The sequence below is a fragment of the Plectropomus leopardus genome, chromosome 21 (assembly GCF_008729295.1).
Source record: "Plectropomus leopardus isolate mb chromosome 21, YSFRI_Pleo_2.0, whole genome shotgun sequence".
In the NCBI taxonomy this organism is placed as follows: domain Eukaryota; kingdom Metazoa; phylum Chordata; class Actinopteri; order Perciformes; family Serranidae; genus Plectropomus; species Plectropomus leopardus.
In genome coordinates this window covers 23,587,010-23,604,840 of record NC_056483.1, presented here as the reverse complement: position 1 = coordinate 23,604,840, position 17,831 = coordinate 23,587,010, and the positions used below count along the sequence as shown (strand labels likewise).

At 39.7% G+C, this 17,831-nt stretch overlaps 1 protein-coding gene across 1 annotated transcript in view; it reads left to right on the top strand.

Annotated features, from left to right (window-relative positions):
• tgfbr1b (transforming growth factor, beta receptor 1 b) overlaps nt 1–10,602 on the top strand; it is a 79,052-nt gene extending 68,450 nt beyond the window's left edge. The window contains exons 7-9 of the mRNA XM_042510033.1: nt 177–301; nt 440–570; nt 8,111–10,602. Coding sequence (XP_042365967.1) covers nt 177–301; nt 440–570; nt 8,111–8,236 — 382 coding nt within the window. The 3' untranslated portion in view covers nt 8,237–10,602. The remainder of the gene's footprint in view (nt 1–176; nt 302–439; nt 571–8,110) is intronic.
• The last annotated feature ends 7,229 nt before the right edge of the window (nt 10,603–17,831 follow it).

Below are 17,831 nucleotides of genomic sequence, written 5' to 3'. Positions count from 1 at the left end.
GCTAATGTTACACATCAGCTGAGGAGGACACCATTAATATTTACACCATGGCCCTGATGGCAAAAGCACATATACAATGACATAACATTATTTTCTGCGCACTTATGACAGAAGACACAAAAATGATTACATAAGCAAGAAGTAGTTAAACAGCAGTGTATTGTGTTTGTGTGCAGGTATATGGCTCCGGAGGTCCTGGACGATTCCATAAACATGAAACACTTTGAGTCTTTCAAACGAGCTGACATCTACGCCATGGGCCTGGTCTTCTGGGAGATCGCCAGCCGTTGCTCTATGGGAGGTGAGAAACTAATGAGGGGGCTGAATCACTGGCTCAATGAGGGATGAATGGAACACAAGAGGAGTCTTAATTATACAAATATTGACACACCATTATCTGCAAATCTGCAAGAGTATTTTAACCTCATCTTTCCATCAGGCATCCATGAGGATTACCAGCTGCCCTACTACGACCTGGTCCAGTCAGATCCCTCAGTTGAGGAGATGAGGAAGGTGGTGTGTGAGCAGAAACTTCGACCTAACATTCCTAACCGCTGGCAGAGCTGCGAGGTAGGACACACATTGCTGAATCTGAGTCTCACTCTCTTTTCTGTTTAAGGATATTAGATGTTGACAGGGAAGGCGCAGATTTTTCACATTTTTCCCCCCATGATTATGTAAGTGGTGAGACTGTAGGCTTCAGTCCAGCCATCCAAGAAAGAACCTCGAAGCCTTGAAGTCCTTCTCAATAACACCGCTCAATCACATGATACACACACACACACACACACACACACACACACACACACAGGCTCATTCCCACAGTCCCTAGAGAGGAAGCAACCACTCCGACTGGGGGCGGAGAAAGTGTGTGTGAATCTCGTGCAGTCTCCTGTTTCACTTTAACAGCACACACGCCTGCTGTGTTGGTTCACTGTGTTTAGTGTCATTACAGTTTAATCTTCCTCAGGTACATTTAAGCAGCAGCACTATGTGAAGGCAGATTCATAAGCATAATGTTTAAAGAACATCTGCAGGGCATTTGTTTATTAAATTGTTTCTTTGCAACCCTTAAAATCGTTATACTAAAAATACCATGTTTGATGCTACTTTAATCCAGCATTTTGAAGTAGTTACTGTTGGGTGTTTTTTCATTCTGTCGGTGTTTTTCTTGGAGAGCAAGTTTTTGAACCACACACCACAGAGACACAGAGGAAATGATTGCTCCATAGTGAAGATAAGGAGATGGATGACTAATGGTTGGACAGTCTTTGATATGGTCCATCATATTCCCTAAAACAAGCTAGTGTTTAACCTTTTAAACCTAAAAAGTTGTTGGTAAAAAGTTTCAAGAAAATTACATGAAAAGAGAAAAAAAAGTTTAAAAAATAAGAAAAGAAAGGATATAAAAAAATATTTGAGCATTTAAACAAGTGGTGGATAGCTGTTTTATAAGTTATGTATGTTTTTATGTGTTCTATCTATTTTTTATGTTTTTTATTTTTTATATATTTTCAAAAAATCCATATAATCAAGAGGGAACTAATGCTACACTGCTTTTTTTTTAGCAATGCCAGTGAGCTTCTGCTGCTTTCAGTTGGCTGCACATCTTCCACTGTGAAGCATAACAGAGTAGAGTGACATATGTCTTGTTTTTTCTCCATGACTGCTCCCACAATGTGTACCTCAGATTTTTCAGTGTGCACATGTAAAAAACTCCCATGTATGAGTGAATATTATGTCGAGTAATACTAAGTAACTACCGCTAATCTGCGGGATGGGAGATGGGGCTCCAGCTCCAGTCAGTTTATTTTGTGTCAGGCTGGACTACACAGTCACCACCTGTCTGCTGTTCAAACCAGACATCTTCATAAATACACTGTCTTTTGAGCAGCCAGCTCCGCAGCGTGCATGCTTCTCAGCGTGCATTCTCCTTAACGCTGCGTGTAAACGCTGGAGCAGATCAGGATGCACAGTTGTCATCACACTGCCTCACAGCTCACATTCTGTTGGATATTTTGACCTTGGCCACCTTTTGTCTGGCAGCATCCAGACAGCTGTGGCATTTGTGATCAGGGATGGATCTACCGTTATTTGTCTTCCACTTTAATGCACAATCAGAATCAGAATCAGAAATACTTTATTGATCCCAGAGGGGAAATTGCCTTTAGTTACAGATGCTCCCATTCAAAAGTCTTAAAAGAAGTAGGAAAGTGTAGAATATATCAATAAAATTTAAACATAAGTACTAATAGTAAATATATCTAAACACTAAAGTATAAATAAAAATGTACATTTTTGTTCTTGTTTCTACCATGTGTCCTCATAAAAACAACAGATTACCAACATCTGAATAGAGAATATTATACATGGATGTAGTTATTGCACTGGATTATTGCACATCAAAGTAATGGTAGTAACATTATTAAGAGTCCAGAGTAGAATAATTGACTCAGAGTGTCTGACATTCAGAGTGAGGAATTGTACAGTCTGATGGCCACAGGCAGGAATGATTTCCTGTGGTGCTCTGTGCTGCATTTTGGTGTTATCAGCCATGTACTCAATGTACTCCTGTAGCTGACCAGCCCATCATGGAGTAGGTGGGACACATTGTCCAGGATGACATACAGCTTGGACAGCATCCTCGTCTCAGACACCTCCGTCAAGGAACCCAGCTTCACTCCCACAACATCACTGGCCTTGTTAAACCCAAACCAGTCATTGACCCATACTCTGGGCCAATGCAGGTCCTGAAGACCTCACTATATGAACAACATGTTGTTTTTAAAATGCACCCATGGCTTGTTTCAGCTGTGAGCTCAGCAGCAACACCCCTTGAATGCAGTGATATCACTTTTTAAATGAAACTATCTGAGGCCTTATTCCTCTCTGTGTTTCATCGTCTCCATCTCAGTGTAATCTCATGTTCAGAGTTAGCTTTTGTTCCTCAGCATCAGAGTTTCTTTCATACTTCTGAACAGCCACAGCGTGATACTGTGGTTTTCTGTCTGTAATCTAAACCAAATTGTGTTGACTAGAGATGTAAGAGAATATGAAAACATATTTGATTTGCTCTGAACTGACGTGAACAGCATCTGATATAGAGTCATATCAGAAGGGTTCATACAGTCATGAAAAACCTGGGAAAGTCATGGAATTTGCAAAGGGCAATTTCCAGGCCTGAAAAAGTTCTCGAAAACTTAATATACTCCAAAGGAAAAGTCATGGAATTTTGTTTCACAAACCTATATAATAACACATGTTGTGTCCAAGTAGCATCTAAAATATGAAAATCCAACCAGGATTTCTGTTATCACAGATTCTGGCTGTGATATATGGTGCAATTTTGGGGGATTTTTTAAGATAACAAGGCATGTTTTCAATTAAAACCACCAAATATGCTTGAAGAAAAAAAATCACCACATTGTCTTCTTCAAAAATGGCCAAAAATAAAAAAAATAAAAAATAAAAAAAAAAGGTTTGTAGGTTTTAAGGAAAACATGCCAAAATCTATAAAGCAAATTATTTTTTTCTTTAAAACAGAAAAAAAAATGTTTTTTTTATTTAAAAAAAAAAAAAGGCCACAAGACATGCTGCAGATTTGGAATACATTTTTTCTGTTAAAATCACCCAAAATTTGGAATAACAAATTGCCAAAGAGTTAACAAAAAAAAAAAAAATTGGCCAGAAATTTAGCTAAAAATAGGCATTGAAATAAAGCAAAAATAATACAAAATTCAGCCATTAATAATTAATTCCCCTAGTGAAAAAGTCCCTCTCTGATGCTTAAAAATGTATTTGACATACCTCCCTCTTTTTGCACCAGCCTTTCCCTCTCATGAATAATAAACAGTCTGTAAGTTATATTTAAATATTCAGTTTCTAACCCTGATTTTCAGATTGAATTAATTATTTGTTTAAATAATATATATTTTAAAAAAACTATTATATAATATTGAAAAAGAACCAATGAAGTGTATAGATTGTCACTTCAGAGAATGTATGGTTTTTAGAATTTGCCTCAAACTCATGTAAACATCATGGAAATGTAAAATGTGTATGAAGCCTGTATCAGTTGTTTCTACTTTGATAACCTGCCTCCATCGAAGTCACAGCCTCATTACAGTCACATCAGAACACACAGAACCACAATGACCACAGACCGCAGCAATAATACACATCCAGACAGACAAACAGGTTTAACAAGCTGAAACTAGACAGTACCTGTAGAAGCAGACCCAGCCCGGCTCAGTCTATTATTAGCACAAACGGGTGCTGGTGTGGCACTCAGCCTCCCTCCGAATATTTGACCCCAGAACCCCAGGTGTTTACTTGTTTTTGCTGTGTATTGTTAAAATAAAAATAAACAAGTGTGACCTTTTTTGCAAGGAAACTGTCTTAATGAGCTTCCAGACTTTAGTAAGGATGTAGAAGAAGAGTAATCAGTGCCTGTCATGTAAAATAATTCGAAAAACATTGTGTAACAACCGCAGTATTTTAACAAGGAAGAACCCGGTAAAGTGCAGACAACAACAAAGCTTTATAATCTTTACACATAGATGTAACTTTGACAGTCGTTTTGCTCAGGCCACACTGTTTTAGTGTTCATTAACCAATTGAGTCACAGACAAGCACACAGAGACAAAGACAAACTCATAACTTATGCTGCTTGCTGGAGGACATACTTGTTATATAATGTAATAGTATTTAATGTGGATTGTAGATGTTTTTCTTAGTAACATTTAATTAAATATCTCCACAACTATATAACACTGACATTGAATTGCACACACTTGCACATACATGCTCATTTGCTTGAATAATTGTATTTCACTCCCTTCGCTTTTGTCTCACGGCTAAATTGTGCAGCTAATTGTACAAATCAACAACTGAAATGTCCCATAGGGGTCCTTTTAACTTAGGCTCAATCCCAATGCACTGTTTGCCCTTAGTACCTAGCCCCTACCTTTCCGTTTTACATGTTCAGGCTTGGGCAGTATGTAATACTTAACCTAAATTTTTACAGAGGTATTCAGTAAATGAAAAATGAGTGTGTGGTGCAAAAACACTCCCCACAACAGCGAGTATGCTACTTACTTTCACCTTTTAGATGAATAAATACAGAATAGAAATCCACAAAATGTTAACAAAAGTAATATTCGGTCACTCCTTTTACCTATGAAACAGAAATACAACTGTACACCTTTTGAATTCAGCTTTCTCTTGGCCATGGAAGACTGAGTTGACAAGGCTTAACTGCCTCATCAACAACAGTGAGGGATGTCTTCATCATCATAAAACGCAATTCATTCAATCATGACAGAAACAAAATAAAACTCACCGAAACTATCTTGGTCACTCTATTTAGTAATCTCATTAGTAAGTTCACTGTTCCAACAATCAGCAGCTTCGGATTGGTCAAATTAAATCCTTGATTCACCAAGTTAGATATGAAAAACATGCAGCTATTTCCCACGGTCTCTATTCACCTTCTTGTAACTTCTCCGTCCACCACTAGGTATGGCTGTGTCTTTCAGCTCACCTGGCTGTTCCATTAGTAGAGACTGCAGACTGAGCTCTGGTGGTGCATGCTGTGCACTGCATACAATGAGTTTAATATAGAGAGGAGCACCTGTATTTATGCCAAGATTTCTAAATACCCTGGTGTGCCGTACTACCATGATACCATCCAAGCCCAGTTCACGTCTTAGGACAGGGTGTCCTGGTTATTGTTGGGATAGAGGAATAGGGTAAAGTGGTTAGCATGAAACTTAGGTTGTAAAGGAATCGTAAGTGACCATTCTTTCCTACGTCTATCAGATAAATGGCAGACGTCATTGTGATAATAACGTCATCTCCATAATTGCGTCTGTTTACATAAAGGCCGTGGCCGACTACCGATGACATACCAGGGTCTTGAAGGGCAGTCTCATTTCAAAAGAGAATTTCTCAACCTCTAGATGCACTTGAAAATTCGGAGTAAGGGTAAAACAAGGAATTGGATTGGACTAAATGCCATCAGACTCCAATGAATCTAGCCCCTAGAGTAAGAACCATGTATTCAGAGTTAAGTCTTGTGGATGTGTTAGTCTGTGTAGCTGTTGAAGGCTTGGTATTCCCAGAAGGGATTTTTTAACAGTGTGCTCACTATTCCACCATGTAGCCTGTAAATCAGAATGGCAGGTTTAAGTAAATGAAGCCGTATCTGAAGGCATTTGAATCTGAGAGCCCTGACATAGGAAATGAGCTCCTCTAGCTCTGCTGAAGGAGACAGCGGTAATGTGAAGTGTGTGTGTGTGTGTGTGTGTGTGTGTGTGTGTGTGTGTGTGTGTGTGTGTGTGTGTGTGTGTGTGTGGGAGATTGCAGTGTAAAGTTGGCATTAATCCACCTGATGAATGGAGGACTGGAATGTTACGGCTGTCTTAATGAGCTCTGTAGGAAGTTCCGTAGAGGGAGCACTAGCATCTCAGCAGACGCTGTGAGAGACCGAGGCGGAGACACATACACAGACATGTTGACTCATACATACCAGATGCTGTTTACAGCCCCACCAAGGGAGATGTGGAGGAATAAGTGTAAACTCTGGAGGCTCTTACCGTATCTCAAAGCCTATTAGCAAATTTAGATGAAAGTCGCCACTTAATTGAGGAGTCAGGAAAGTTTTTTTTTTTTTAAGGTTTAAAAGACAATCCATTTTCCAAATCATATGAAATCAAACCATGCAATGATAAAGTAATAATAACTGGAAAAGGGCAGAGGCATTTTTGGCTGTTTCAAGCTTAAATTTTTAAAACCACGATCAGATGCAGGTACAGATGTAAGGAACAGCAGCTCATGAACATCAGATTAAAAGATTTTATTGTCACCCGTTTCAGACCTCGGAAGTATACGGCTTCCCAGATCAAAGGTCTTGTATCTTAACCCTTTGAAACCTGGAGCTACATCACTTTTTTGTGCTTCTTTCAGATGCATTTCAGTATTAAGTATTTACAATAGTACAAAGTATTTAAACCTTTGAACCCTGGGCAAATTGATCCATTTTCTGCAGAAACATGGGGAAAAGGCAAGGGGCAACTTGTCAAGAAATGTTTCACAAATTTCAAGAAGTTGGTAGGTTTAGAAAATTATTTAAAAAACAAAGCTAGGTAAAAAGAAAAAAGTGGGGGAAAAACAAATCATTATCCTAATTGCATATTTAAAATTATGTTATTGTAATTTTTAATACTTAATTTAACTTAAGTCTTGTTTGCCTGGTCTTTTTTTTTTTTTTTTTTTACTTTTTCTTTGCATTTTATTTATTTTTTGGGTCCTTTTTGTCTTTCATTGCTCTTTCTTCCCCATGTTTTTAAAAGAAATCAGGCCAATTTGCTCTGGTTTCAAAGGGTTAAGCCACAAACCTCAGCCCTAATCATTTAAATCAATAACCTATCAAAATGTCCAAAAAGGCTATGGAAACAATTATGATGAGACATTAATTCTCATTAGATGATTAGGCATTAAAAAAAAAAACAAAAAAAAAAACGTATAGTTACACCAGGTCTCAAAATATTGAGCCACTTATGATTTAATAGAAAAACTGCAAAAACAAATCATGAAAATGTATTTGAATGCCGAGATTTATTTCACCTGCTTTAATGAAATGAGCACTCAAAAGAATCATTTAGACCTGAAAATCAAACTGACACGTATTATGCAGTTAAGAAAGCATGTAGATTGCCCAGAATTGAGCCTTGTGGAACACCACAGATCCATTGGGTTGATCTACAACCCTGCCATCGGAAGCAATATGGGGTTCAGTACCTTGCCAAAGGACACTTTGACATGTGGACTAAGGGGACAGAGATCAACTTGTCAGTGTTCCGATTAATGGACTACACACTCTACCTACCAAGAAACTTAAAAAAAAAAAAAATGTCCAATTTAAGCACACCTTTGCTCAAAAACAGACATGAAAAATTTTAGACTGTGTAAAAATACACTTCAACCAAGTCCACAAGTGTCTTATGTAAACATACAACCACAGAGAAGTGTATTTCCCAAGACATCAAGGTGTTCCAGCGTTATGTTGTAATGAAGTCACATGAACCTGTGTCTCCTCTCTCCTCTGCAGGCCTTGCGGGTGATGGCGAAAATAATGAGGGAGTGTTGGTATGCCAACAGTGCCGCCCGACTCACTGCTCTGCGGATCAAGAAAACCCTGTCTCAGCTCAGCCAACAGGAGGGAATCAAAATGTAGACACATCTACCAAACACACACACGCACACACACCCCTGACTGGCATCCATATCGTTAGCATTACAGCGTTATTATCTTCATTATTATTCATCGACTGTTCCTCCCCTTTGGGTTGAGGGGAAGTGAAGACCTTTTTTCCCGCTTGTGCTTTTTTTCCCTCATCCCATTTCATTCATTGACAAACTGCTGAGTCCTGCACCTGAATCTGGGGAACCGTGCATGTATGTGTGTTGCACTCGGCCTACATACACACATGAATGGCTGGATGGATCTAATGAGGGCTGGTTGTGCCTGAAGGGGATAACAGAGGCATAAAAGGAAGCCACCCCTCATTATCCTCCATCCTCCTTTACTACATCCAACACATCAAATCTCTGAAAGACCCACTGGGGCGACTGGTGTCCATCTCAAAACCCACCTCCACCACTCATCACACAACGAACCAAGAGCTCAGACTCCATCAGGTAAGGCCAGCCAGGTGGCTGGGAATCACCTGTGAGGCCTCTGAGCTGCCGGATTATCTTCATCATCACCGCCTTATTTGTATATAAGCATTTCACGGTTCTCTTCAGAGAGAAGCTACTCTTCAGTAGGGCTGCAAGTTGCTCATTTACATCTTTGAATAATGTTTTGAATCACGGAAAATTTCCTCAAATTGGAAAAAACAAAAATGTTTTCAAAAATCCAACTTTTGGATTTGATCCAAGCCATGTGATCTGTCAGTGCCCAATGCATAGTTTAATGAATGTAACTATGTGCACTGCTCCCACACTCATTGACAGTGAGGGATGTACTCACACGGGGCGAGTTGAGCTGTTTAATACCAACATGCAGAACCTTTATCATGACAGTTAACATATTTGTCATGTCTTTGACAAAAATTCTTGGGGAGAATATTTTCCATTTTGCTAATGTGCGTGGCACATTTGAAAATTTTTAACATTCACCTGAAGTAATTGTTTATCTCGGCTACTGGTAAACTGCTAGAAAAGGGAGCAGCACAAAGAGCTTTGACATTTACTGGCAGTTAGAATCTTCTAAATCTCTGAGCTAACGGTGACTAGACCATTATCAGAAGTGTTTGAGGGAGTAAAGATTCATCAAAGAGTGTTTTGATGTGAAGTTGTTTGCAGTCCTACTCTGGAGTGGTGTTACAGTAGCATTGGGAACTGAAGCTTGGACCTGGGGGTTATGGGACAGTCTGTAATCCACCCTACGGGGTCCAGACAAACAATGGCTTCATGTGTTCTTCGTCTTATCAAGTTGTAAGCAGAATCTCTCATCTCTGCAACAGTTTTGCACCTGTTTTTTTCATTTGTTACTGTTGTATTTCCCCGCCTCCCTCCGTACGCTCGGGGAGGCGGACAGGTCTGTTTAATTTATTGTGTTTTTAAACTTTTCTTTCTGGTGGCAGGGGATCTTTTTTGCAAGACTAAACTGGACATGATGACCTCATTCATTTTTTTGGCAAACATGCTGCAACATATGCAATATACAGTAGATAAATGTGTCTATTTTCTATACTCTGCTCTGCTAAACCACAAACAGCAAGAACTACAACAACACCAACAACAATCAGCTGCCACCATGCCTTCCAAGCCAGCTGTTACCGGAAAGTGCCAGTGCTTTAACAACCCAACTCCTCTCATGTCGGCTGCAGTGGCGTGTTTGCTCTCACGTGTATGCAGCTCTGTGCACGTGTGTGTCAGAGGAGGTCTGCGGGAGCCATGCCGGGCACACAGCAAGCTCGTACTATGCACACCCAAGAAGTAGGGACGAAAAGCAAGGAGGGACACACACCGCCGTCACAGCACCCACAACACAGCCGACTCTCTGGTGCCATTTTCTCAAATCCCTCCCCCACCTGAACACCCGGCCACCTCAGCAACAACTCATCGTACAGCTTCTCCTCCCAGTGGACTGGAGTCTGGAAACTGAGCTCCAGCACCTCAAACTGTGTTTCGTTGGAAAAATGATGCCACAAAAAGCTTGCGGCGGCTTTGGGAAAAAAAAAAAGACACAAAGACTTTTAAGCATTACTGACGTTGCCCTATAAATGTAAACTCTTGGATTTCTGATTTTCGTTCTTTTCATGTGTTTGCGCCGTCGACAGCGCAGCAGCGTAAATCAACCTTTCAAGCGTTTTCTTCTTTGTAGGATAATCAACAACAATGAGGTACATTCATTTAAATATAGCAAACGGAGATTTACTAAGCCATAGATTTTCCAGGTTGTGTATTATTTTTCCTTTTTTTTGTGGCAAGGTCTTTTTCTACTAGAATGTACATTTACGAAAAACAAAAGACGAAAAAAATGTGCGTAAAAAAGACAATATTGTCATTTCAGCTTAGCAAGCCTTAAGGGACCAACGCATAAGAGTAAAAATCTGCTCTTATTATTTTCTTCTTATGAATAATTCATATATATATATATATATATATATATATATATATATATATATATATATATATATATATATATATATATATATATATATATATATATATATATATATATATATATATGTATATGTATATGTAACTGATAGCTATCTTAAGGACAAATATAAATATATATATATATATATATATATATATATATGTAGCACCTATTTAATAGTTTGTTTCAGTCAAGTGTTTGTCCTGTTGCTAAAATTGCCATACATCTAAACCCATTTGATCTTATTTTACAGATTTACTTGTGTCCATGTACCACTGAAAGCACTTGTCTTTTAGTACACAAGTCCATGATTAGATGCAATTTAAATGTGCAAAGCGTTTAACTGTCACTGATGAACATATCCAGTAAATTCGACCTGCCAGTCAGTGATTTGCTCAAAGAAATCCTACAGAGTCTCTTGATTGTTCAGCAATAAGTGCACTTCTGAACCACTGCGGGGTTTACCTGTGTGGCAATTTGGATGTCGGCGAGTCAGTCTGTCTCCATTGTTTTTTCTTTATGGATGCATATTGTATTGATGTGCTGCTACTTAGTTGTCCGCCTCGCTTTCCGAGTGGAGGTGAGAGCTGCCGTTGGATGTAATACCCTCAGATTGCCTGAATCTGATCGTTCTGTGCCATGTTGCTCTGACACAAATCCAGCCCGTTAGTCTTGCGGTCGGCAGTCCTCTCAAAGATCTGCTGAAGGATGTTTTAGAGATGTTGTCAGTCATGGAGGTGCAGCAGCTGCTCAGTTCTTCCTCTCTGGTTCAAAGTGTTGATCAGTTGAGTTAGAATGGAAGGCTGCAGCTTTGAGAACCATGGTTGAAAACCACTGTGCCAATCTATCGACGGGCATCAGAGTCGCTTGTTTTTCTCCACTTTGATGCTCACACATAACACACAGCTGGAAATGCATTGATACATATTTACCTTTACGAGAAGCCCAAATGTAGAGTAGGGGATAGCATCCAAGAGACATCCAATTTTTAGAGGGCTAGTGATTTGTAATATTAATTATTCTCTATTTAAAAGAAACTGTTGATGCCCTTATAGTAACTGATCATGTAAAAAAAACAGATGGATTATGTAAAAATTTGTCAAAATATATAAACTTCACCTCAAAAAACCTTCAGTCCCAGGTAATGAAATAGCAGTTCTTATGCACCTCTTCTTAGGCAATCATTGCCAGTCAGAGGATGCTCTGTGCTCATTACTTTGCACTTTTTGTTCACGATTTATAATTTCTTGAAGTCCATCAAAAATTCTTTTTTTTAAAATTTTTATCAGTTTTTAAACTAATTGCAGCAACACAGAAATAAAACAGTACAGCTCCAAATCTAATTTATACAAACAATAAAAAAAAATTTGAGCCTGACAGTTTGTTTTTTACCATAGAAACAGCAAAACTATCTCCACTCATTGTCCACTTAGTTGCTTCTTCCGGACTTTTTAACTGCATCCTATAAACTTCATTAGAGGAGGAAGTTTGCTCAGATAAGATGAAAGTGTAGATATTAAAACTTTCCATCATTCTGCACTCTGGGCCATCAGGTAAAAAGGTCTGAACATCTCGAATGTTTTGGTTCAAAGCTTTCAGTAGAATAATTGAGAAACTGTTCGCAACACCATCCCTCCCAAATGATATCACTAGTACGGGCAATTTGATGTAAAAAATAATACATATTTTTCTTGGTAGATACCCGTAATGCCACTGATAAGACGTGCTCAGAATAAATGTGGAACATAAAGCATTAATACCAAGTTTTATCTGCTGATGAAGCTCCAGAAAAAATAAGTAAGGAGACCTTGAGTGAAGAAACCCTTACCTTTAAATAGAAAAAAACAAATTCTAAGTGCTGTTAGATCGCTGAGAAACAAGTTAAAATCTGCATATATGGCTGAAATAAAAGAACATGTATCCCATAGCCTTATAAACTGTAAAAAAGCATTTATAATGTAACATATCCATTTTGGTGAAAATGATATAATCAGTTGTTTCCGGCTTTTTTTTTTTCAGTGATTTGTCATCTTTTAGAGACTTTAGGGAGCAAAAAAATTAAAGCAAAGTTTGACAAAAAAAAAAGCAGACACGTTGTGTGTACCCACCCGTGTAGTTCCACTGTTCAGAGTCGTTCTCGTGAATGAAGTATTCTTAAAAATGTAGAAATGGTCAGCAGTGGCACAATGGTGACTTATAATTGTAAATATCTTGTGGAGTAAACAAAGAAGAAAGCTGTCCTGATATTTGAAGAAAGTAAAGTGGGTATTGCTGCTATGTGAAATTCAAAAAGGGTGACAGACTCTGCTGAATAATGTTAAATATGTACAAAGTGGCCAAACTAGTGGGGCTTGCCGGGGAAGAGCAGGGCCAAGGATTCATCTCTGGAAGCCATGTGGGTTTGGTGTGCAGCCTGCGGAGTTGCTGCAAACTAAATTCCCGAGTATTCCTTTTCGTAAGCCCTGGCTGGCCCTGCTGGGCCTGTGGGTGGGATTGAGACCGGATAGTGTGTGTATTCCATCAGCAGTGTCATTCTCTGGGACATTAGCAACAACAAAAGCTCAACTCAACAGCACCTCTGGTATGCCTCTACTAGGACAACCTTCATTCTGTCTTAAAGTCACCAGCAGCCTTGTACTTTTTCCTTTCAGAACCCAAGATGACTTAAATGTAAAAAGACGTTTGCACCCAACTGTTTCTCTCTCGTGCTCTTTATACAGCAGTCTCTCTGTCATTCATTCTTTCTTGCCTTTCTTTCTTGTCATTCCACCTTCTCTAATCAACTTAACAAATATCTCCGAGCTACAAGGGCCACGCTTCACTGCAGCCGCTTCTCCGGCTTCACAGCTTCATAGCGGGTGATCCAACTCACATCCATCCCGCCCACTTTTTACCTCTCTAAACTCACATCTTCAGACCGAGCAATGTTTGATACCAAACCAGTTTGTGTGACGCAGTATATCATATGAATGGGCATCGCAGCTCATTCTTTCTGACAGTCTCTCCGCAAAGATGTGTGGTGTTGCATTCAGCTGTGCACACATTTTGAATGGTTTGTGTGGAAAATACACACAGAAATCTTTAACTGTCTCCCCAGGCCAATCAAAAAAAGTAGGCACGCATGTCAGTTTCAGAAAGTTACAAAAATTGTCGGACATGACACAGATGGGCACTTTCAGACAGGCAATCCTTCAACATTGTCAGACTTACGCTGGCCAGTAAAAACAAAAAAGACAAAACATTCAAAATCAGATATTAATTCTGCAAGTTTGTCCTTGTCACAACCATGAATGTATTAAGAGGCTTGGATACTGCTTCATTTCCCTTGAAGTAAAAAAAAACTCCATGCTATAAAATTGCCTGGAAGTTCGGTGCTGCTTTCATTGGGTCCATAGAGCAAGAACACAAGAGACTCCTGCCAGCCAAGCCGGTTACTTCCTATTCTGCGCTCCACTACTTTGAATTTCGATTAATCTTATTCAATCTTCCAACTCTTGAAGACTTTCCAAACGTTATTACACTGAATGGATTAAATCCTGATAGTGATGCGAGTCATTTCATGGAGGCTGTGACACTCAAAAAATGCATCCACTGATTTACAGACGCCACTTTCTCAGTGTAAGTCAACTGGGAAAAGTCATTTTCAGCCCCATGGCATCACGTGAAGGACACCGGCTAGCGCAGTACCGCTGTTTGGCTACTTTGAAAATTGGCATCAGAGTCTGCCGCACCTCCCAAGGCCCAGGTTTAGCCTGGAAAATTTGCTTCACAACTTATCCACAATGCAGCTTGGCCACCAACAGTTGGGTCAAAGACTTGTGGTGTGCTATGCTAGTAGCAGCCAATGTAGCGATGAGCAGCAGAAGTCTGTTCAGATCATTTTTTCTGTGCCATCTAACAGGTGAATCATCCATTCACACCTGGAGCTCAGAGCCTCAACAACTGTAAGGGTTCACACCCACACGGGGTTTAAAGCCTGCGACTCCAGACGAGTCTTAAAACTAAAGAAACTGCTCAGATGAGGCGAAACATCCACAAGAAACAGTTGCCTACAATAGAGCATCTTGAATACACCCAAAATTGTTGTACATTTCTGAAGCTACTAATCTGATGAACAGATTGAATGACTGTGTGAAAGAGTGCTCTGAAATCTCCATATCCAGGCGATCGTCACGTCTGGCCTCTCTGTGTGACGGCAGACTCATCATGTCGGCTGCCTGCAGGCGGAGCTGGGCGACAGGTCACACAAACTGGTGGTTTTGAAACATAAGTTCTCCTTGAGGTTACAGAAGGAGCCGTACTCACTTTTCGCGTAGAAAAAACCTGTAAATCTTGTTCTTTGGGGTTCGGCAAACAGTTTTAGATATTTTGATGACTCTCGAGGCCGTGACCTATTATAAAACCCACTGTACCTCCTCTTTGAGAATCTCACCTCGCCTCCTCTCTCAGCTCAGATTAAAGAGAGGAGGAGGTCACTGTACACTGTTGATATGCAGCCACCATGCAATTTCAAACCTCGCTTCACTGGTCAAAACAGTGGAAGGCGGTGATCGGGAGCAGCAGCGCGGACAAACCGTTTTGTGACTCAAACCCAACAACAGATGCACTCTGTTTGTCCAATATGCAGCCTTTTCATGCATTTCTTTTTAGGCCAAAAGAGGTAGGAAAAGTTTTTTTTTTCTCTGCTCCGCATGCATCGATGGAGGGCCAGAACAGGGAGGTAACACAAACTATGCCAGCAGCTCTTTCGCTTCTAACCACGCACTGAGAAATTCCCACAGCTGTGAATGTATCGGCCCTCTCAGAGTCTCAATCCGAGCACAACCTGCAGAACGTCGCGGCGCGCAAATATCCGGGTCTGTTTCTATCGGTGTCTCTTTTCTCTTGTTATGCAAAGTCCGGGTCATTCGTGTCTGCCCACTCAGTCCCTCTGGATCACACAGGTCGAACGACCTCTCTATGCTAGCATGATCCACACACTGTGACGAGGAAGGCGTCAGGGCCGAAGGATTGTCACGTTCTCCCTTTACTGCCCTCCGTCAGCAGAGACCAGCTGCGCGCTCTCTGCTGATGTCGAGGCGGGTGTTTCGGGCGGTTTGGGTCACTAAAGGGTTCAGTTCTCTCCGGTTAGATGCTGCAGTGAGGCCTCAGTGGCAACAAGGGTAGCAGAAAGCTTTATCATGTTTTATTTGGTGCCTAAGTTTGACAAGACTTCTTTTACTTTTCACCTCGAATGACAAGACTGCATGTGATTGTGTCTGCGTCGATGTCTGCATTACCTGCTTTATAGATGTCATCCAAAAGCTGAGAAGTATCTTAAAAAAAGCATAATTAACATATTAAAAAGGTCACTTAATCAAAAGAAAATACCTCCTTTTAAAGACCAATGTGTTTTACCTCACTGTATATATCTTCTCGATTTGTTTACTCCAAGTTTGCAATTTATCTTTCTCTTTTTGTTTCTATGAAATGCTTAAAAAAAAAGTTGAAGAGAATATTTTGTTTTCTTTTCGACTGTACTTTTTTTTGTCAGATGGCATTGTATTGTGTTTGTGTTGTGCCCAAGCAGTATACTACAGTATTCCTCCTTTACCATGCTCTGTATATGACCTGTTGGTTGTGTTCTGCGTGAGCTGTACAGTCAAAGCGCTTTACGAAATGTCCAAGCCCCCTTCTGAGCTCTGGTACAAATGCCTTGTTCAATATGTTCTTTTGTTAAATGAAAAAAAAGAGAAAGAAGAGTGGAGGTGGAGGAGGCTGGAAGTGAGGGAGGGACTGTAAAGAGAAGACCCCTCAACAAGCGCTGAACCCTCCTCGCCTCGCCACTCTTGGATTTCTAAACATATTATAATCTTGACTTTTTTATATAGTGTGTACAGATGAATGAGAGATCAACATAGGAACTAGAGGATTGACACTTATGTTAACTTCTAACATAGCTGGAGTAGAAAATGGTGTGAATAAAGAAACAAAGTTTCACTACAGGATCTGTGTGTGTGTCTGCTTTATTTGGCGGTTGCTGGGAACTCATCCTCTACAGAGCGACATGTGCCTCTGGTGCTCTGGTGCTCTGTATGATAAAACATCACGGACTGTCTGCGGTGACATTAAACAGTGAATATTTTGACGCGATGTGGACGGTGTATTTGTACGTAATTATACATTTAGGTAAAGATAGCAACCAGATGGAATTTTCACAGTAGCTGATGATTTAAATCAACTTATCCTTCAACTCCAAAGATGTAGCAGGATCAAGGACAAAAAAAAAATGTAATTTAAAAAATGAATCTACCTTGTACCTTGTAAGATGATAAAAGGTGAAGTTTGGTAGCAGATGGATCCTTCACTAATGCTGCATCCATGTGATGTCGGAAGATCGTATTTTTCAGAGTTAAGGAGTCGTTCTTCTAACTTTGTTGTGCTCATGAGCTTTGAAATTGTAAAGTGAAAACAACAATGAAGCCACAAAGAAGATGGACTGCATTTTAATGCTAGAAGCATTTACACAAGAGGGTGATAGCTGTTTACAGCTTATTTATATTTTTATATATCATATTTTAAAATATTTTTTACATTTAATCAGCAGTTAAAATTAATACCATATTACACTTTACATGGGATAAAAAATTATTTATATTTAATGTGTGAATTAACAAAAAAGTTTCTTACTATTGACCAAACATTTACTTTTGCCCGCCATGTTTATGCATTCATGGTGTCAAGTCATCATCTCGTGTTATAAAACAACATTATTATCAATGTTAGTGTACTCTCCGGGCATGTTTTAATTCAAAGTTTGCTTGCGTGCTGCAGCTAATAGATGCAGATACTAACATGTGCAACTACTAAAAGTAAATGATTGCTACCAGGAAGAAAATAACAAAATATACACTTTTTTACCGTCAATTGTTGACACTGTTTCCATGCTTTCCATCATTTCTGCTGCCCTGAAATGTCATGCAAACGTCACAACTCAGAAACTCAGGTATCATAAACTGTCCCCTCTAGACTGGAGTCCACCTCTGCTGAACAGTGTGCAGAATTTGGCAGAACAGCTGCAAGGTTTAAACACGTGATGTCATGTGAATCCTGATGAAAGTACAGACAATAATGAGGTAAAGACAGTCGCAGTCAGGAGGAGACAAAAAAAGAGACA